This window comes from Macrotis lagotis, chromosome 1 (genome assembly GCF_037893015.1).
Source record: "Macrotis lagotis isolate mMagLag1 chromosome 1, bilby.v1.9.chrom.fasta, whole genome shotgun sequence".
NCBI classification, from domain to species: domain Eukaryota; kingdom Metazoa; phylum Chordata; class Mammalia; order Peramelemorphia; family Peramelidae; genus Macrotis; species Macrotis lagotis.
The window spans coordinates 459,458,633-459,479,584 of NC_133658.1; the positions used below are offsets into that span (position 1 = coordinate 459,458,633).

Here is a 20,952-nt window from a genome sequence, read left to right on the forward strand (position 1 = left end):
GGCTAGTTCACCTGGGCTTGGGATTGCTAAATGCTTTACTGAGTCCAATTTCTCTGGATGACCAGTAGGAGGTGCTTATTGCCCTCTCTGGAGTGTCTGTGACCTAGGTTGAGAGGCCTTCTCCCTTTGCCTGAAAGGAGGAGTTGGAACTATTGAATTATTTTGCCTTCAATCAATGGTGGGCTTTACCCTGGCCTGAGGTCATTCCTCAGCTGGGCCTGAGGCAGAAGTAGTTTGCAATTGTTTGTTTTGGAGGAGGCAATTGAGGCGTGGGCTCAGAGTTTCTCAGACCAAAGCATGATGTTCTCAGACCAAAGGTGATGGTGTCCGCAGCTCTCCTGCACCAGACCTCTCCCCACAGCCCCTTCCCCAAGCTCCAGGGGGACAGTTCCAACACCACCACCTCTGCTTCCCCACTGACCCAAGCCTCTTTCATCCAGCCCCACTGCTGATCCAGCAGGTCCCGCTCTCCAGGACTCAGACTCCTGGTTCCAATGCAGCTGTTACTCTGGCTGATCTGGGTCTGATACTTACCCGCCCAAATTCTACCAAAGCTGCAGTGGGAGACAAATTCTGAGGTAGATGCTCTTTCTCCTGGCTTGTCTCTCTGGGTTCTGTGAGTCGGACTTCCTCTAAGAAGGTTGTTTCATGTGATAGGTGGGGAAGAGTTCAGGAGACTCTAGTACTGTGCCTGTCTTCTCTTCGCCATCTTGGCCAGAAGTAGTGGTTTCATCTTTGCAAAAGCTTTTAAATTTAATGTAATCAAAATCATCATTTGTTTTTTCTGATGTTCTCCATCTTTTTCTTAGTCATAAATTGCCCCCCTTTCCATAGATCTTACAGGTAAACTAGTCCTTGATCTTCTAATTTGCTTATAGTATTGTTTTTATGTCTAAATCCTGAATCCATTTGGATCTTATCTTGGTAAAGGGTGTGAGGTGTTCATCTAATCTAGGTTTCTCCCATATAACATTCCAATTTTCCCAGCAGTTTTTATCAAAGAGAGAGTTTTTATCCCAATACTGGACTCTTTGGTTATCAAACAGCAGATTAGTATAATCATTTCCTGCTTTTGCACCTAGTCTCTTCCACTGGTCCACCACTCTATTTCTTAGCCAATAACAAAGAGTTTGATGACTGAGGCTTTATAATATAATTTTAGATCTGGTAGGGCTAAGCCCCCTTCTTTTGAACTTTTTTTTCATTAAATCCCTGGAAATTCTTGACTTTGTATTTCTCCAGATGAATTTACTTGCAACTTTTTCTAACTAATTAATTTTTTGAAATTTTGATTGTTAGGGCACTAAAGATGTAGTCTAGTTTTGGTAGAATTGTCATTTTTATTATATTAGCTCTACCTATCCTTGAACAGTTGATATTTGCCCAGTTATTCAAATCTGATTTAATTTGTTTGAGAAGTATTTTATAATTGGTTTCAAAAAGCTTCTGAGTCTGTCTTGGCAAATAGACTCCCAGGTATTTTATATTTTCTGAGGTTACTTTGAATAGGATTTCTCTTTCTAGCTCTTCCTGTTGTATCTTGCTAGACATATATAGAGAAGTTGAGGATTTATGAAGGTTTTATTTTATTTCCTGTAACTTTGCTAAAATTACTAATTGTTTCCAGTAGTTTTTTGGATGATTTCTTGGGATTCTCTAGGTAGACCATCATGTCATCTGTAAAGAATGAGAGTTTTGTCTCTTCCTTCCCAATTCTAATTCCTTCGATTTCTTTTTCTTCTCTAATTGCTGAAGCTAACATTGCTAATATGATACTGAACAGTAGTGGTGATAATGGGCATCCGCGTTTCACACCTCATCTTATTGGGAATGCCTCTAGCCTTTTCTCATTGAATTTAATGCTTGTTGATGGTTTCAGATAGATACTGCTAATTATTCTAAGGAACAGTTCATTTATTCCTACACTCTCCAGTTCCTTTAGTAGGAATGGATGTTGTATTTTGTCAAAAGTTTTTCAGCATCTATTGATATGATCATATGATTTCTGATAGTTTGTTGTTGATATAATTGATTATACTAATAATTTTCCTATTATTGAACCAACCCTACATTCCTGGGATAAATCCTACTAGATGATAATGTGTTATCCTTGTGATAACTTGTAATCAGTTTGCTAAGATTTTATTTTAGATTCTTGCATTTATATTCATCAAGGAGATAGGTCTATAATTTTCTTTCTCTGTTTTAACTCTTCCTGGTTTAGGTATTAGCACCCTATTGGTTTCATAGGAAGAGTTAGGCAGAGTTCCATCTTTCCCCATATTTCCAAAGAGTTTATATAGAATTGGAACCAATTGTTCCTTAAATGTTAGGTAGTATTCACTTGTGAATCCATCAGGCCCTGGAGGTATTTTTCTTTTAGAATTTCTAATTTGGTATTTAATTGGGGATTTCTAATTTGTTCTTTCTCTAATTTTTTTAGCTGCATATTTAGTTCATTGATTTCCTCTTTCTCTAATTCATTCATGTACACATTTAAAGATATAATAAATCCCCTGACAGCCATTTTAAGTGTATCCCATAGTTTTTGGTTTGTTGCTTCATTATTGTCATTGTCTAGGATAAAATGATTAATTCTTTCTATAATTTGTTTTTTGGTCCACTCATTCTTTAAAATGAGGTTATTCAGTTTCCAATTGATTCTAGGTTTATATCTTCTTGACCCAATATTGCAGATGACTTTTGTTGCATTGTGCTCTGAGAAAGATGTATTCAACTATTTCTGACTTTCTGCAGCTGATCATTAGGTTTTATGTTCTAGTACATGGTCAGTTTTTTTGAATAAGTTCCATGTACTGCAGAGAAAAAGGTATATTCCTTTCTTTCTCCATTCAGTTTTCTTCATAAATCTACCATATCTAGTTTTTTCTTATAATCCATTTACCTTCTTTCTTGTTTATTTTGTGATTTGTTTGATCTAGATCTGATAGTGGGAGGTTGAGGTCTCCCATTAGTAGAGTTTTGCTGTCTATGTCTTCCTGTAGTTCTTTCAGCTTCTCCTCTAAGTATCTGGATCCTATCCCATGGGGTGCATATATAGTCAGTATTGAAACAACTTTATTGTCTATGGCACCTTTTAGGAGGATAAAATTTTCTTCCTTATCTCTTTAATGCTATTTATTTTTGCAGCTGCTTTGTCTCAGATATGGAATGCACCCCTTGCTTTTTTCACTTCAGCGGAAGCAAAATTTATTTTGCTCCAATCTTTTACATTTACTCTATATGTATCTCTCTTCTTCAGTTGAGTTTCTTATAAGCAACATATTTTAGGATTCTGGTTTTTAATCCACTCTGCTATTTGCTTACATTTTAAGGGAGATTTCATCCCATTCACATTCAAAGTTATGATTACTAATTCTTTATTGCCATCCATGCTATCTTCCCTCTGTTTGTATTTTTCCCTTTCCCCCCCTTTATCCATATTCCTCAGTATTTTGTTTCTAAATATCATTCCCTTCAGTGTATTTGCCTTCCTATATCCACCCCTCCCTTTTCTTTCCCCTTTCCCTTTTTCCCCCTTTTTCCTTCCCTTCCTTTTGTTAGTTCCCCTTTTTCCCCTCCCCCTCCCTTTCTCTGTCTCCCCCTCCCCTTTCCTCCTTTTAATACTTGAAAAGTTAGATGTTTTTTAAGTTAACTGAGTATGTGTAAGTTGACTTTAAGCCAAGTTTGATGAAAAGAAGATTCAGGTGTTTCTCATCTCCTCCTTTCTTCCCCTCTATTAACATAGGTATTTGTACCTCTTAGTGTAATGTTATTTACCCCATTCAGTCCCCTCCCTCCTCCTGACTCCTTCTTGTCACCCTTTTTAAGGAGGTAGTGTTTTTAAAATCATTCTGAGTCTCAGAAAATTCTGAGTATCTGTCACTTATAGCTAAGTACATTCCATGTGATAGAGTTACAGTTCTTGAGCATTATTAGAGTCTTTCTCCCATGTGGTGTTATAGCCAATTTCATCCCATTGGATAGCAGTCTCATGGATAAATCATGAATGTCCATCACTTCTGGCTGGGTATAACCTCCCTGTTAGAGTTACAATTCTCAAGAGTTATGAGAATCTTTTCCCCCATGCTTTTTTTTCTTTACATCCCCCCCTTTTTTATCTTTTCATGTGTCTCTTGAAGCTCTGTTTGATGTCCAAATTTTCTATTTAGCTATAGTCTTAGCTCTGGTCTTTTCATCAGGAATTTTTGGAATTCTTCCATTTCGTTAAATGTCCATCTTTTCCCCTGAAGGAGAAGCCACAACTTTGTGGTATAGTGGATTCTTGCCTGCATTCCAAGCTCCCTTGGTCTTCAGAATACCTCCTTACAGGCCCTTCCATCCCTTTTGTTGATGCAGCCAGGCCCTGCATAATCCTTACCTTGGCTCCTTGGTATTTAAATTGTTCCCTTCTGCTTGCAGGATTTTCTCTTTTATCTAATAGCTCTGGAATTTGGCCACAACATTCCTTGGTATTTTCATTTTAGGATCTCTTTCTGGAGGGCATCGATGTATTCTTTCAATAACTACTTTGACCTCTGTTTCCATGATATCAGGGCAATTTTCCATCACTATATCATGTAATATTAAATCCAGGCTTTTTTTTTCCTCTTCAATTTTTTGAGGAAGTCCAATAATTCTCAGCTTGTCACTCTTTGATCTATTCTCAAGGTTAGTGGTTTTGTTGATGAGGTATTTTACATTTTCTTCTATTTTTTTCTATTTTTTAAATTTTGTTTAACAGGCTTTTGCTGTTTCATGAAGTCCTTAGTTTCCAGACTCCATTCTTTTTTTTTAGAGAGGAGTTTTCTTTATTTATTTTTTGCAAATCCTTTTCCACTTGGTCAATTCTACTTTTGAAATAGCTTTCCATTTGACAAATTGAGGTTTTGAGAGAATTATTTCCTTTTTTGCATTTGCCCAATTGAGGATCTGAGAGAATTATTCTCTTTTGCATTTGTCCAATTGTATTTTCCAATGATTTGTTTTCTTGTTGCAAGGTGTTTAATCTTCTCCTGGGTCTCTTTTTCCAAATTTTCCATTTGATTTTTAAACTCCTTCCTTATTTCTTCAAGGAAGTCATTCTGTTCTGGAGACCATATCATATTCTCCTCAGAGGTTCTAGGTCTCTCTCTGAGTTAGGGTCTTTTCCTTCCAAGAAATTTTCAATGGGTCCACCTTTGTGCTGACCTTTCTTCATTTTGCTAAGACCTTGAGTTAGGAAGGGTCTAGTTCAAAGAAGTTTGCTGTTAAGATCCCAAGAGGCTTTACTCCCTGAGTGCAGTTTCCCTGGATGGCCAGTAGGAGGTGCTGGTTGCTTTCCCTGGAGTGGCTGTGACCTTGATTGAGGCCTACTCCCTTAGCCTGAAGGGAGTGATTGAGCTGTTAAATACTTTTGTCTTCAGTCAATGCTGGGCTTTACCCTGGGGTGAGATCATCCCTCTCCTTATTGTCAGCTGGGCAGATTTTTCTGTACAAATACCTGTTCCTGGGGCAAAAGAAGTCTGTAATTGTGTTTGTTCTGGGAAGAGACCTCAGCTGCAAAGGAGGCTTGGACTCAGAATTCCTCAGACCCAAGTTTCCCAGGGATGGTGTGTGCAGCTATCCAGCAGTGGAACTCTCCCACGGCCCTGTCAGCAAGCTCCAGAGGGTCAGAGACAAGAGCAGTGCCCTCTGCTCCCTAGCAGACCCAAGTTGCTGCTGATCAAGCAGGTCTGACACTCAGACCCTCAGGCACCTGGTGCTCCAATCCACTCCCTAATCAGGCTGACCCATGTCTGATCTGCCCTCTGAGCTGGGACTCACTCATGACTGAATCAGACAAATCCTGAGATTGATGTTCTTTCTCCTGGTTTTTCTTTCTGGGTTTTGTGGCTTGGATTTCTGTTAAGAAGTTTGTTTCATGTCATAGATGGACAAAGATCAGGAGACTCTAGAACTGTGCCTGTCTTCTCCATGCCATCTTGTCCAGAAGTCTAGTTTTCTGTTTCTTAAGCAATACCATATAGCTTTGATAATTGCTGCTTTATAATATAATTTTAGATCTATTACTGCTCAAGCTTCTTCCTTTACATTTTTCAAATTCTTTTATTAATGTTTGCTCATTTTATCAGCCTATTCCTTGACTTTGAAGTTTATGTCACAGTGGGACTTCACTCATATGGGGACAATCACTGTTGCAAGCTTCATTTTTTCCTCTGAGGTTTATAGTCATTAGATGGAATTTATAATTTTTTTTTGCTACAATGATGTTGTTTATTTAAGGAGAATTGTATTCCTAATCTATTTTCTGGTCATACCTCGGGATTACCCCACTTACTTATGACCCCAAGTACTATCTCTCTTCTCTACCTTGTATTTTCAATTAAGATCTTTCAATAGGTTTCTTTGTGAGCAGAAGTCCCCTCTCAGTACTGGAACCCCTCATAAGCTCATTAGTTGTGTATGACTGACAAAAAACGTGTCTTATCTGGAAATTTTGTTGCTTTTGTCACTCCTGAATTGTTACTGACATGTTATATTTCAATTTTTTAGGAAATGTTCTGAGATTTTAAGTAGAATATTCCTTCTACTTTGCTATCTAGGCTCCACCCCCTTCAATATGTGACATTCTTAGTCAAAATGCCAACAATAATTTTTACCTTTGCCTTGGTTGCCTTGTTGCTAGTTGAGTTTAAGTGTACTTTTCCGGATGACAAAATTTAATTTGTCTGGCCCTGAAGAAAACAATGGAAAATTTCAGTTTCATTTACTTCTGACTGAACAGTGATTCGCATTGTCAATGTAGATTTCGGTGGTTATGATCTCTTCTATGTTTTACCATGGGGTATAATCTGAAATATATTATTTTCAACTAAAATATAGTGAATGCATATTAATCACTGAAGCTCAGATTAGTTACTGACAGTGTTCAAATTCTAACTAGTTTGACCTATTTTTTTCATTCATTTCTCTAAAAAAGCAGCATTAAAGTTGAAATTTTTTGATCTGAACGAACAGCAGTGAGTAAGATTTCCTGTGCTTTGAGTATTCTTTATTTTCATGTGCACTGGGTTAAAAGCATCATCAGTTAGAAATGTCTCTAGACCACTGCAGGGTAAATATGCTTTTACCAAACTAATAATTTTTGGTATAGAAAAATTAAATTAAATGATTTTTAAAAAAAATTTTAAATTTGCTTTTGGAAGCTCATTTATCCAATTGTTTTATAGTTTAAAACAAAGTTAGAACATGTTTGAGAAGTACTTAATTTAAATTAATTTAATGAATTTTAATATTGGTTAATCTGCTGAAAAGAATGTTTTTGTTATTTTTAAATCATGCAACTTTTATTATGTGCCTATGAGCTGTTGAAAGAATTCATTGTAAAAATTAGAATTGGAAAACTTAATTGACTGTTCCTACATGAAAGTGTTCACCAAATCATACCTGTGTAGATAATTATAGATTCAATCTGTGGAAAGGATTATTCTAAATCAACCCATCAAACATTTGTTAAACATATTTTATTTGACAATTCTTTGGGGACATCATCATATGACAGATAAGTATCTTCCTTTCACATGATGATTGGGTAGACAGGACAGATAAAATGACCAAGAATTCTACTGTTCAATAAAGTACCTCTAAAGGAGCCCTGTATATAAAGATGGACCCAATATTCACCTAAATACTTATAGTAACATTTCTTCTTATATCAAAGATGCAGAAAGGCAGAATGATTCCCATAGTAGGTCAATATCTAAACAAATTATAATACATTAATGTAATGGAAAAATACTATCAGGAAACCAGGAAATTCTTTATCCATACCATTTGCCCCTTTCAGTTTAATTGTTGTGATAGTTGTACAGCCAAGAAATTCTCAGGGAATGATGTTATATAATACCATTGCTATGATATAGGAGAGCTATCAGTCTGTCACAGTAATCATTCAGTGATTTCATTTATTTTATTGCAAACTAGAACTACAATACTTTTTTCTCATTTGAGCTAGATTTGTGAGTCTATCACTGTGTTTTCAGAATCCTATTTTGGTTTTTGTTCTTTTTTTTTGGTACTACATGATTCAAACTCAAACCCAAGTACACCATACCATCCCCACTAAAAATTACCCTACCTTCTATCGCTTTTCCTTGTATTTTCTGCAGTCAACTAGGGAACACATGCTCCAAAAGGGGGAACACTGAATCCCCAGTCTAAGTAAAGAATGGAAAAAGCATACCAGTAATCCTAGATATTGTGAGTTTTTCCTTAATAAATCTCCATATTGTAGTTAAATTGTGATTATCCTATTTGTGGAGACCAAATAATTGAAACAATATTAAAAACCCTGAAGTGATAACAAAATAATAGTTAAAAAGAGTTTGTTACATTTTTGACATATATTTATAGAATTTATGATATGCTGCCTTCTGGTAAATTGCATAGATAAATTGGGTCATTTAATTTGTTCCAATTCATAATGAGAATTTTTTTTAAAAAATTAAATGAAATCTTTAGAAGGTAATAGTATTATAACTTTAATTCATGCCTTTATTGAGCAAACATTTATTATTGTATACAGTAGGCATGTTCTTATGTTATAAACTTTATAGATATATTGCAGTGGATAAAATGCTAGCTTTGGAGTTCAACTCTAGCCAAAGACAATAACTAGTTATGTGACCTTGGGCAAGTCACTTAACACTTTTTGTCTCACTGTAAAATGAATTGGGGAAGGGAAAGGTGTCTGACAAAAAATACCCAAATAGGTTCATGAGTAGTTGGCCACGACTGAACAACTAAAAAAATATCCCCAAATTAAGGAAGAAATTAAATAAACATGGAATTAACACAAAGAATATGAGTTTTCCAAATAAATAATATTTTGCCTCAAGAAATGTGATATTAGAGGCCAGCTATGTGGCACATTGTGTAATGCACTAGCCTTAAGGTCAGGATGACCTGAGTTCAAATCTGGCCTCAGACACTTAATAATTTCCTAGCTGTGTAACCTTGAGGAAGTCACTTAACCCCCACTGCCTTGCAAAAACCAAAAACCAGTATTAATTTGTTGCCTAAATGAAGAATTCTGAACTAATAACAGTTATGAATAACATTCTTGGTTCTCCATGAAAAAAAGAAAACATCAAATCAAAATAACTAAGGCATAATCTCTTACTCAGCAAATTGGAAAAAAATTAATGAGATAAATGGGTATTATTGAAAGACAAACAAGATACTCTGAATTTGTATAATCATTTTTAAAGCAATATGAAATTATGAGATCAAATTATGAATATCTTCAACCTTTGATCCAATATCTCATTCTACAAATATACCCAAATGATAGAAAAGACATCGATAACTAAACAAACATTTATTAAATTCTTTTTCTGTTTTTGCTCAGTGACTTCTCATTTTATCCTGTGAGCCAACATGTTCAGAGAAATATATACATGTAGACATGTATATAGACATGTGCATACTATATGTATATGCATGCATTTAATGTGGTATATATGTTATATACCCACATATAATATATAATAAAACTGTTTTTTTTTGAATGGGGTTATTAGTAGTCAGGCAGATCCTAAGAAGCTCATGCTGGAAGCATTTGAATTTAATTTTGAAGTAAACTAGAAATGAGATCCAGAGGTGAGGAGAAAACTAATTTAGGCAAAGAGATAAGTAAAAGTAAAGATAGGGGAAATGGAATATTATATGTGCAGAATAATAAAAATTTCCCTTTGGCTAGAACATACAGTGCAGGAAATCATTTATTTTATCACAATACAGAAAATAAGCTATAATGGGAATGTAAAGGGCTCTGAATATGAGAGTACTTTGCAATTAATCCTTGAGGGAATAGAGTAACCAATGAAATTCAATGAGTGGTAGAATGACAAGATCAGGCCTCAGTTTATAGAGTATCATCTTGGAAGTTGTATGGAGATTAGATCTGGATGCAAGAAACTTTCTTCACAGAGACCTACCAGGTGAGAAGAGATTCAATTTTAATTAGGTGATTGCCATAGAGAAAAGATGTTGGATATGAGAAGTAGAATTGACAAGACAAAGAATTAATTGGATTGTGTTGAAGGAAGAATTGAAGTAAAGGAAGATTATTTGTATATTGATGTCATATTGATGTATTTATCTACTGTAACAGAACTTTGAAAGGAGAATATTTTAAGAGGAAAGATAAATAGGCATGATATGTTTCATATATATATATATATTTATTTATTTATGCTATGTCTAAGCAAAAATGTTTCGTAAGTGGTTATTTATTTACATATGAGCTTAGGATAGACTCTATATATTTGGATATATAGAACAAAGAATCAAGTATACAATTTTTACTGAACCCCATGGGAACTGATGAAATCAGTAAAGGTGAGTAAAGATGCAAAGTGACTGAGGTTAGAATGATAAATATGCCAAAATTTTTATAGAAGTACAAAATGAGCCATTGCTCATTGCTTAGAAAAAAAGATATAAAATACTCTTTTAATCAGTTTTATATCACCTATTTGGATCAATGTAGTTCCCTCCTGATCTTTTTCAAATAGTATTATCCACCAATAATTTAATTAAAGGAGAAAAAGCCTCACAAAATTAATAAAAAACAATTGAAAAGATTCTAACATTTATGTAGTGTTTCCATTGTCTCACATTTTGGGAAAGAACTGGGACATTTTCCTTTTCTTCTTTTGACCCAAATCACTTTTCAGAATGCATTTTTGATTACTGTGATCTCTTTATAAATTTATAAGCATTTTTTACATATCTTCCTTGGTTTTTCATTCTTGGCTTTGCAGTATTTAATAAAAGTCACTTTTCTTAGTATTTACTATCCATTCTTTTTCACTTCATATATTACAATGTAATATGCTACATTGTTTATCCACTCCTTGTTTTATGAACATATAATTTATTTGAGTTTGGTGTTTTTTTAAGTATAGAATGTGGTCCTTTAAATATTTTTGCTTATGTAGGTTTTTCTTTTTGTAATTGCTATAAATTGAATTATATACATAATAGTTGAATTTCTAGATGAGATAATATCAAAGCACTTCATTGTCATAATTCTAAACTACCTTTTTTTAGGTGTTTTTTTTTGCAAGGCAAATGGGGTTAAGTGGCTTGCCCAAGGCTACATGGCTAGGTAATTATTAAGTGTCTGAGACCAGATTTGAACCCAGGTATTCCTGACTCCAGGGCCGGTGCTTTATTCACTGCGCCACCTAGCCACCCCTAAACTACTTTTCATAATGTAAATTGTTCCCCATTTCAAGCATTGAAATAGTGTCCACATCTTGATTTTTTTTCAAGAGAAGTCATCCTAATTTTTTTTAATTAGGGGGCAAGTGGTGATTTATTGATAAAGTCTCATTTTTAATGTGCCTTGAAAGATGTATACGTTTTTACCAAATATAAACTGATAGAGTGCACAAGGAATGATGTAAGTAATGTCTCAGACTGGAGGAAAGTTGAAAAGTTGAATAATCTTATTTCGCAACATATCCTTTGGGGCCATTAAGTAGAGAACCTTTCATCAGGAGAAGGCTACATAGTTTGAATTTCATTCTTTAGAGTATTTGGATACATTGAAGGATTACAATTATAAATATTGCTGTTGGTTTTAGCATATCAGAGAAATACTAAAGAGGCATGTTTGAAGGTCAGGGTATCTTTGAATATTCTAAAAAGATGATGACAGTATTCTTGAATCCAATCAAAAAATTCATGAGTATCTTTATTGTGGTAGTGGTAAGATATACTTGAGGCATCCAGTAACAAATCAGTTGAATTAAAATGATATGATTGAACCAGATGGTCTGTAAGGTGCCTTCAACGTCTAATGTATGATTCTAGGTAAGAATCAACCAAATTTAGCTACTGATTTGGCTAAGAGAGAAAGATAATTTTTATTTTAGTATGAACAAAGGAATTGTTTCATTGAAAGAATCAGGCATGTCTGAAAGGTAAACACAACTTTCAATCTTTATATATTCCTAAATGTGTAAAAATTGTATGGCAGATTGTTCTTCCATTGCTTCACAGTAGAGATCTGGTCCTAAATTTTCTTGGACAGTAACCCAATAAATCAATAAAAATTGAGGCTCATTATGAAAGCATATTCTTTTTGTTCTCATATTTGTGACACCAACCTAATGGCAAATTTGTCTATCCGATGTCTGAACCTTTGACTCTTCATTTTTAGCAGATTGCCCTGACACATTGTAGATTCTTAATAAATGGTTGTTGATTGGTCAAATAAATGATTTATCTCCTCTGTTTGCCTCAGTTTAATGAAACAAAAAATGAGGCAATTGGACTAAAGAATTCAATCAACATATGATACATAATATCCTCTGTATAGAAAACTATGCTAGTCCTTGAGGAAGCCAAATTCAGAAAATCAATGTCTCTTCTTTTTTAGAATATGTAGTTTAATGAAAATTAAGATTAGAAAATAGATAACCTGATACTATATTAAAGAGCTAATAAGCAGTATTTTATGAATTCTGGGGTGGAAAAGCATTACTATTTGTTGGATTCTTCATGCAGGATGTTTTCTTATTCTTCAAACCAAACAAATAGAGTGAAGGAAGGTTAGTTCACGAATGGTCAGCAAATTGGAAAGGATGTCCATCAATTGGGGAATGGTTGAGCAAATTTTGATATGATTGTGATAAAATACTGTGTTATGAGAAAATTATGAGCTCAATGATTTTAGAAAAAATGAAAAAAACTTGCATAAAATAATGAAAAGTGAAATGAGTAAGTTCCAAGAGAACATTATATACAGAAACTGTAATATTTGAGTAAATATATTATTTTGACTACTGTAAACACCCAAATTAATTATAAATGACATCTGAAGAAAAATGCTATGTGCATCCAGAGATATAATTGATAAATAGAATAATTTTACAAATGTATTGAATGCATATGCATACACATACTTATATTCTTATATTAGCTTATATGCAAGTGCATTTATAAATAAATACACACATATATCCAATTATATACATATACACATACATACTTGAACATACATATATATCTATTTGTGTCTAGTGGCAGTCTTATCTAGAATGAAGGTATGGGGTGGGAAGGAAGAAAAAAGAAATTTACATGATAATTTTGTTGTATATTTGAAAGGAAGCAAGTTGTGCTTAGTAAATTTACAGTTTTCTATGTAATCATTTTTTTATTCTGTTATATAATGAAAAGTATTATTTTACTCAATAAACAAAAAATAAAGAAAAAAACAAAAAGTCAGATCATCTTTTCACTTGAACTATGGAATCTAAATATTTATTCCCTCATGATGATGCCACAACAGTCACTAAGATGCAACTTCATCATCTTCTTTATGTATGTAACCACTCCTGGTCTGTATGTGAAAAATGTCTGTTTTCCCAAAAATGGAGTTTGTAATCTGGAGACAAGATACATACACACATATGCATATATATGTATATATATTTGAATTAATTACAAAGCCAATCAGAAATAGTCTCTGTGGTATAGAGTAGTAGTGACATTAAAGTGCCTAGTAAACTATATATAAGGATCCCTACTAACTTATTGATATTATTTTAAAATTTGATAATTATTTTATGAAATATAATCTAATTATATTTTTGTGTGTCTGGTCACAGCCAGGAAAGTTCCAGTAGTATGGATCCAAGTATTTGATACCTGTGACATAGAGAATTAAGTACAGTAATATTAAATACAATGCATTTTTTAAACATGACATTGAGTTTTCTTCATAGTATAAATCACCTCAAAATGTAACAAATAGAGACCTTGGAGGGTTTTTTTTTCCCATTTGTGTTGAATGTGTAATGTAATACTTTAAGTACCCACAAATTTAAAGTAAAAAATTCTCTCTCTCTCTCTCTCTCTCTCTCTCTCTCTCTCTATATATATATATATATATATATATATATATATGTATATATATATGTATATGTATATGTATATGTATATGTATATGTATTTATATATTATTTTGTTGTTCTTTGTTTAAAATCATTTTTCAGCCATTGTATTTAAAAAAAGCATTCATGGTTTTTATTTAGGTTTTTGGCAAGGCAAATGGGGTTAAGTGGCTTGCCCAAGGCCACACAGCTAGGTAGTTATTAAGTGTCTGAGACTGGATTTGAACCCAGGTACTCCTGACTCCAAGGCCAGTGCTTTATCCACTACGCCACCTAGCCGCCCCCATTCATGGTTTTCTTGACAAGGATATTGGAGGGATTTGCCTCTTACTTCTCTCGTTCATTTTTTAGATAGGGAGCCTGAGACAAACAGGGTGAAGTGACCTGACTAGGATCAGATAACTAGTAGGTATCTCAGACGATATTCGAACTCAGGAAATTGTTTTCCTGCCTTTAGGTTGGCATTCTATCCATTGGGTCACCTAACTGTGCCATATATTTTTATAGCATTTCTCAGCATCCTGAGCAAGTAAAGGAGTTTTTCTCTTAGAACCTAATCACATAATTCTCTCAAAGATCTATCTTGCTTTATATTGTTCCAATTAAATTTGGACTTTAAGTTTATTATGATTCCAAGAAAAAATTCAATATTTCTTAGTCTGCTAAAATTTGAGGAATTTAAAATGAGTTACTGTTTAGTAGTTAATCTTCCAATAATTGATTTTTTTCCTTTCAAATTTAAGGTGATTGTATTCAATGGCTTTAAGTTCAAAAAAGTGAGCCATATTTTGAGGATGGGGATCCTACTTTTTAGTCACTTGCAAATTTTCCTTTATTGTAAAAGTACTATTTCTTATATGATTTCATATTATTCAGTATTTTAGAGGCTTTGTGAACTGAAGAATGAGAAAATTAATCAAAACTTAAAGGAAAACTCCCTTGGCTTTGAAATATACATTTTGGCTTAATTATCCCTTTCCTAATATCCCTATATAACACTCTATTTTATACTTATTTCAATTAACATTGAACTATAATCTCATTTGGGGGAAAAGCCTGTGATTGAGTCTATTCCAGTGTATTACTTAGTTTAGAAACTTTCTTGGCAATCTCCCTTTTGATGGGAATTGTCACATGAATTCCTATACTTTCTTGTCTTCAGGAAGCTGTTCATTGTGTATGTTCTTTCTCGAGTTTAATTTTCCAGACACCTATGTTCTCATCTATACCCTATTCTTATCTTTCTCTGAACAGTCACCTGATAATCTGTCAACATATATTTAAGCCAATACTATTTGTCTGACTATATATTAAGTTCTGGGTTCATCAAGGTAAAAACAGTGCTCTCTTTACAGTGAATTTACATTCTAATATATTATAAAATGTATGAAAGAATAGCTTCATTTAAAATTTATAGAGGAGATAGAAAAAACTCTCCGAGAAGACTGACAATTGGAGGGAGAGGCAAAAAAGCTGTTGAGATTGGGTTCTAGTTTACCTATAATTAATATTGATAGTTTTATATTGAATGAATTTACAGATTTCATTGTAAGAGATGTTTACCCTAGTGGATTGAATTTTGACCTTTCAATTAAGGAAATCTTGGTTTGAATCATGCCCCACATATTGGAAACTTTTCTAGTCAAATTTTTTTAAATAACTCCTTTATCCTAAAGGTCAAGAAGAGTACTTAAATTTAACAAAAAATGTAGACCCAGTATTTGGACTGAGTGCCTCTGTATCCAACAGTGTTATTTTATCTACTGTACCAATTATAACACTACCCATATTTTTTCCAAACTTGAGCAATATTTTATTGATTTTATATAAATAATTTAAATTTTTTCTATAGGAAATTGATGATTATAGAGTTTTAATCTTCTCCTTATCACTTTGTGAGGGTAATTCAGATTATTTCAAATTGCAGATTTTTTTAAAAAGTCTTTTTTTTTAAATAGAACAATCTTTTCCTTTTGCACTGATAGGGATTGAAGACAGAATCCAGATGATAGTGGTGGAAAGGCTGCATGGAACTTAGCGAATTGTTTATGTTATGCTTGATGCCATTTCTATCCATGGATGGATCATAGAGCATTGTAATGTTTACAGGTGATCATGAAATGGCTCAATACCTGATAGATATTTTCTCAATTTTTCCTTGGTATTTTCTTTTCCCAGTTCAAAATGTCAGTTCTAAAGTGTCCTAGAGAAAGTGACTTAGGAAAGAAGGAGAGAAAGGAAAGGAGGAATCAGAGTGAAAGTAGGAAATATGGAAAGGCTAGAAGGGAAGAGAAAGTTTGATCCATCTAACAAAAGTCAGTTTCTCCCATGATGATTTAACTGTGTAGACAGTAGTCACATGTAGAAAAGATTTGGGAGCAGAATTTACATTGATAAAGACTGCAATCTCCTCTGTCATCCTTGTAGCTCATTGTGCTTGACTAGAGTCAACTGATTCTCTAGTGAGCTTCAATACTAGGACTTTTCTCCTATAGGATATTCAGAATGACCTGAAGTTGGGATATCTTGCTGTATTCTTTCCCACAGACTAGAATCTCAAGAGTATATGTATTCAAAATAATCTGATTTCCTTTATTTCACTTTTTGCAGCAACAGTATTCTTGGTGTCACAATCTTTGAATAGACACAGGTGTTTTTGGTGGTTCATGTTCAGATCTGACCCTGCCACATCAGGTCAAAGAAATTGGTTTATAAGTGGCTCCAAGGAGGGCTTAAACCAGGAATCCCAAGGGCAGTTCAGTTTGTGGGGTCAATGTCACAGGGGGCTTAAAGGCAATGTTTGGGGTTACAGAGGTATTTGATTTAAGCATCGTAACTTGAGATTGCTGTCTCTGCTCTCTGTGTCTAGATGTCTTTAGAATAGGTCCCATGCAGAGGCTCTGTAAAGGACAAGACCAAAACTCAGGTACTGAGAAGTTCTGAGAAGGAATGTCCCTTCTAATAGTTAATGTAATTGCTCAGAATATTACAGCTGAGACCTCTGGGATCATCATTGGGACGTTTTTTGTTTCTATCTCTGTCTCTGTTTCTCCCTCCCTCTCTATCTCTTGTCTTTCTTCCTTCTTTCCTCAATCCCTCACCATTTTCTCCTTCACTTCTTCTTCCTCCTTTCTTTTCTTCTTCTTCTTCCTCTTCTTCCTTCCTCCCCTCTCTCTTTCTTGCTTTCTTTTTCCCTCTTCTTTTATCTTTCCAAATCTTTCACAAGTATTATTAAGCACCTAGCATTAAAAATATGCTATGCATTGTGGTAAGCAATCAAGATACAAGTTAAGAAAAACATACTCTGTACTCTAAGGGGGCTTTCAGTAGTTGGAGACTTCAAATGAGTCATCTATAAACAAGTACATTCAGGATCAATATATAATCTCTTTGGCAAGATGACTAGAATGGACTAAAATTACCAAAGTCTTCATGTCATAGATAGGATTTTAATTGAGCCTTAAATATAGCTGAGGATGGAAGGAGGTAGATGAGAGAGAGGAGAGTTCAGGGACTTTGTTCAACCAGCAAAAATGCCAGGAGTGTAGAATGTATAACAATGAAATCAGTTTCTTAGAGTAGATCTTTAGAATATTAGAAGGAGAATAAAGTATAAGAAGTTTTTAGGGTTCTTTTTTTTCAGTGTAAGAACATAGGATGCTATATTGAGAGTTTTATATTTATTCTATAACTGATAGTGAGTCTCTGAAGTTTGTTTTAAATAGGAATTTAAATAGGCTTTCACCTGTTTTGAGGAGTCACAACATTGCCTAGAGACTTCAGGTAGGGATGCCTAGTAGCATAGTCCAGAGAGGTGATGAGAAGTATTTTACATAGAATGAAATTGTAGAGATTTTTGTCCCTCTTTACTCCAGTGCTGGATTTAAGAGAAAACTTTTTTTTTTTTGGTAACCGTTATGCATTTTCCATGCAAGAATTGATTGGGGGCGGCTAGGTGGTACAGTGGATATAGCACCAGCCATGGAGCCAGGAGTACCTGGGTTCAAATGCGACCTCAGACACTTAATAATTACCTAGCCATGTGGCCTTGGGCAAGCCACTTAACCCCATTGCCTTTAAAAATCTAAAAAAAAAGAATTGATTTTAGAGAAACTTTTTAAATCTCTGTATTTTGGGGTACCCCACCCCCAATATTATAAGGAAACAATGCCCATCTTTCTATTTTGAAAGCCACCAAACATGAAAGTCTTTGTACTTAGTCTGAATGAAAAGGATTTCAACCTGTCTGAATTTTATTTTGTTTACATTTTAGTGTATTTTGTCCATGATGGCTTACATGTATCATGTGAAAACAAGCATTGTGGCCGAGGGAGTCGATGTATTGTAAACGAAGAGACCCAGATGCCAGAATGTCAATGTTTGGAGGCCTGCAAGTCTACTTATATGCCAATATGTGGATCTGATGGTAAATTTTATGAAAACCATTGTGAGCTCCATCGGTCCTCATGTCTGCAGAAAAAGAAAATCTACATTGTTCATAGCAAGGATTGTTTCTTCAAAGGTAGGAAATTTTTTTCATTTTTTTATACACAAATACAATGTTTTGCCTGACAATCCCAAGTTATTTTTGAAAACTACCCCTTTGATCTTTGACTAAGTCTTCAATCTAGGTTCAATTTCATTCAATCATAGGGTAATTTAAATTTTTTTTATTAGAGTGCTAATATTTATTATTGAATGTATATACTCAAAGAGATGAAAATGCTGGTAGGAATTCATCTTTTTGTTTTTTTTTTTGTTTGGGTTTTTTTTTTTTTTGCAAGGCAATGGGGTTAAGTGACTTGCCCAAGTTCACACAGCTTGGGAATTATTGACTGTGGCCAGATATGGACTCAGCTCCTCCTGATTCTAGGACCCATGGTCTATCCACTGTGACTCCTAGCTAGCTGTCCCAGGAATTCATCTTTTAAAAAATTCTAGAAAATAGCTTTGTGGAATTAGGTCATTTTTTTAACAGACTGGGATTGAAACAGGTATGTGTCATGGGAGTTATTACCTTTATCAGTAAGATCACAGATACATTAGAGATTTGAATAGTTCATTTTGTGACTGCAAATATTTATACTCTCATTTAGTGTTATAATTGTTAAGTTACTATTTTGGATATCTATTCTGTGGAAAGGTTAATATTCATTTTCTTATTTTTCTCATTAGTAACTTCAGCATAATCCAACCACTCTAAACAGACTTCTTTTTTCTTATACCAGTAATTGTGTAGATAATCTAAGGTGAACTTCTTCTCACCCAGATTCAGGATCCTTACTTTAGAATTACTTTTTTTTCTTTCCTAGTTTTATTTTTGCCATTCTGAATAATTTAGTGATTTTAAGAATACAATATTATTGAGGTTTTTAAATTTTCTGAAAGTATCAATTTTAAGTAATATATAATTTTTGACTGGGAGTCTGTTAAAATAGGAGGATTTCTCAAAGCATCATTTTATCTTTAAATCTTAGGAAATCTGTTTGCATCTCAAATACACATCTCTCTTTTTCATAGTACATTCAGTGTTTTTCTTGACTGAAAATTCTTTAAGCATCATTTCTATGTATTAATTTTATGTTTTCCAAAAATATCTGAAATTTAGCTTCCTTCTAATTAATGAACATGATCCTAATTAATATTATTTTATTCGTAATTTCTTTACTATGTAGAAAGAGGTTAGACAACTTTAGGCAGTGCTTTAAATTTTGAAGCAAAAGACTTCAATTCAAATCCTACCTCTGACATTTATTTCCTGTGTGATTTGGAGTAAGTCATTTAATCATTTTTACCCTTTTAATGTCTGTCATGAGTTAAGAGGTTTAAATTTCATGACCTTTAAGATTCTTTGTAGGTCTAAATATATGTTCTTGCATTTTGTACATATGGATCTTTTCCCCTTTTATGTCTTTCCTTTGCCATACAAACTTAATAGCAATATTCCTGTTAAAATTTATATAAAATTTTATGTGCTCCATGTTCTCCAGAATTTTGGACTGTTCATTACTTTACCACCAGTGTATTATTGTTTCAACACTTTTGAAGCAAGTAATAGGAGAATCCTCCTGTTTCTACTCTGGTGAAAATCTGTCCTGATCATTTACCAGGTTTTGTTCCCACATCTCTTTAAGTGTTAGAAGAAATTTAGAGAGAGAAAGAGAGAGAGAGAGAGAGAGAGAGAGAGAGAGAGAGAGAGAGAGAGAGAGAGAGAGAGAATAATAGAGAACTCGTGTTTTATGGGGAAGAATATTCTTTTATTATATTTACTAATTTATTTAATTTATAAGTTTTACATTGAACTGGTTTTTGGATGCATTCAGAAGAGTAAAAAGTTAAACAGGAAGTAACTTGATAATTCATGAAAAGCATTTTATTGAGTGACTCATTGAGGATTTTGCTAAATGTTTTCCCAATCTATTACTAGTTCTGTTGTGATATATATTATTTTAATATATTTTTATTTCATTAAGTATTTTCCAATTTTATTTAAAATTTTTAAACATTTTATTTGAATATTTTAAAATTCTAAATTGTCTTCCTCAAAACCCTTCTATACCACTCAAAAAGCAATAGCATGATATCAATTATATATATAAAGTCATGTAAAACATAATTTATATTAGCCATGGTACAAAAAAACAGATAAAAGAAGAAATATAAAGTGAAAATGTATGCTTCCATATGCATTCAGTGGTAATCAGATCTTTCTCTCTGAACATGAATAGCATTTTTCAGTTAAATACATCTTGAATGATTCATCAGATTAGCTAAATCTTACACAGTAGAATGATGCACAATATTTCTGTAACTATTTACTTTGTTCTGCTGGTTCTTCTTTCTTCATTTTGTATCATTAATATAAGAAATCCAGGTTTTTCGGAAACCATTCTGCTCAATATTTCTTAATAGTATTCCATTGTATTCATATACTGAAACCATTTTGCTCAAGATTTATTAAAAACACAATAGCATTTCATTCTATTCAAATGCCACAACTTGT

General features: G+C 33.5%; 1 protein-coding gene across 4 annotated transcripts in view; it reads left to right on the plus strand.

Moving 5' to 3' along the window:
* The window catches only part of FSTL4 (follistatin like 4), an 821,307-nt gene that overhangs the window by 317,549 nt on the left and 482,806 nt on the right, over window positions 1–20,952 (plus strand). For all 4 annotated transcript variants that reach the window (XM_074213575.1, XM_074213577.1, XM_074213574.1 and 1 more), the window contains exon 4: window positions 18,223–18,471. In XM_074213575.1, coding sequence (XP_074069676.1) covers window positions 18,223–18,471 — 249 coding nt within the window. The remainder of the gene's footprint in view (window positions 1–18,222; window positions 18,472–20,952) is intronic.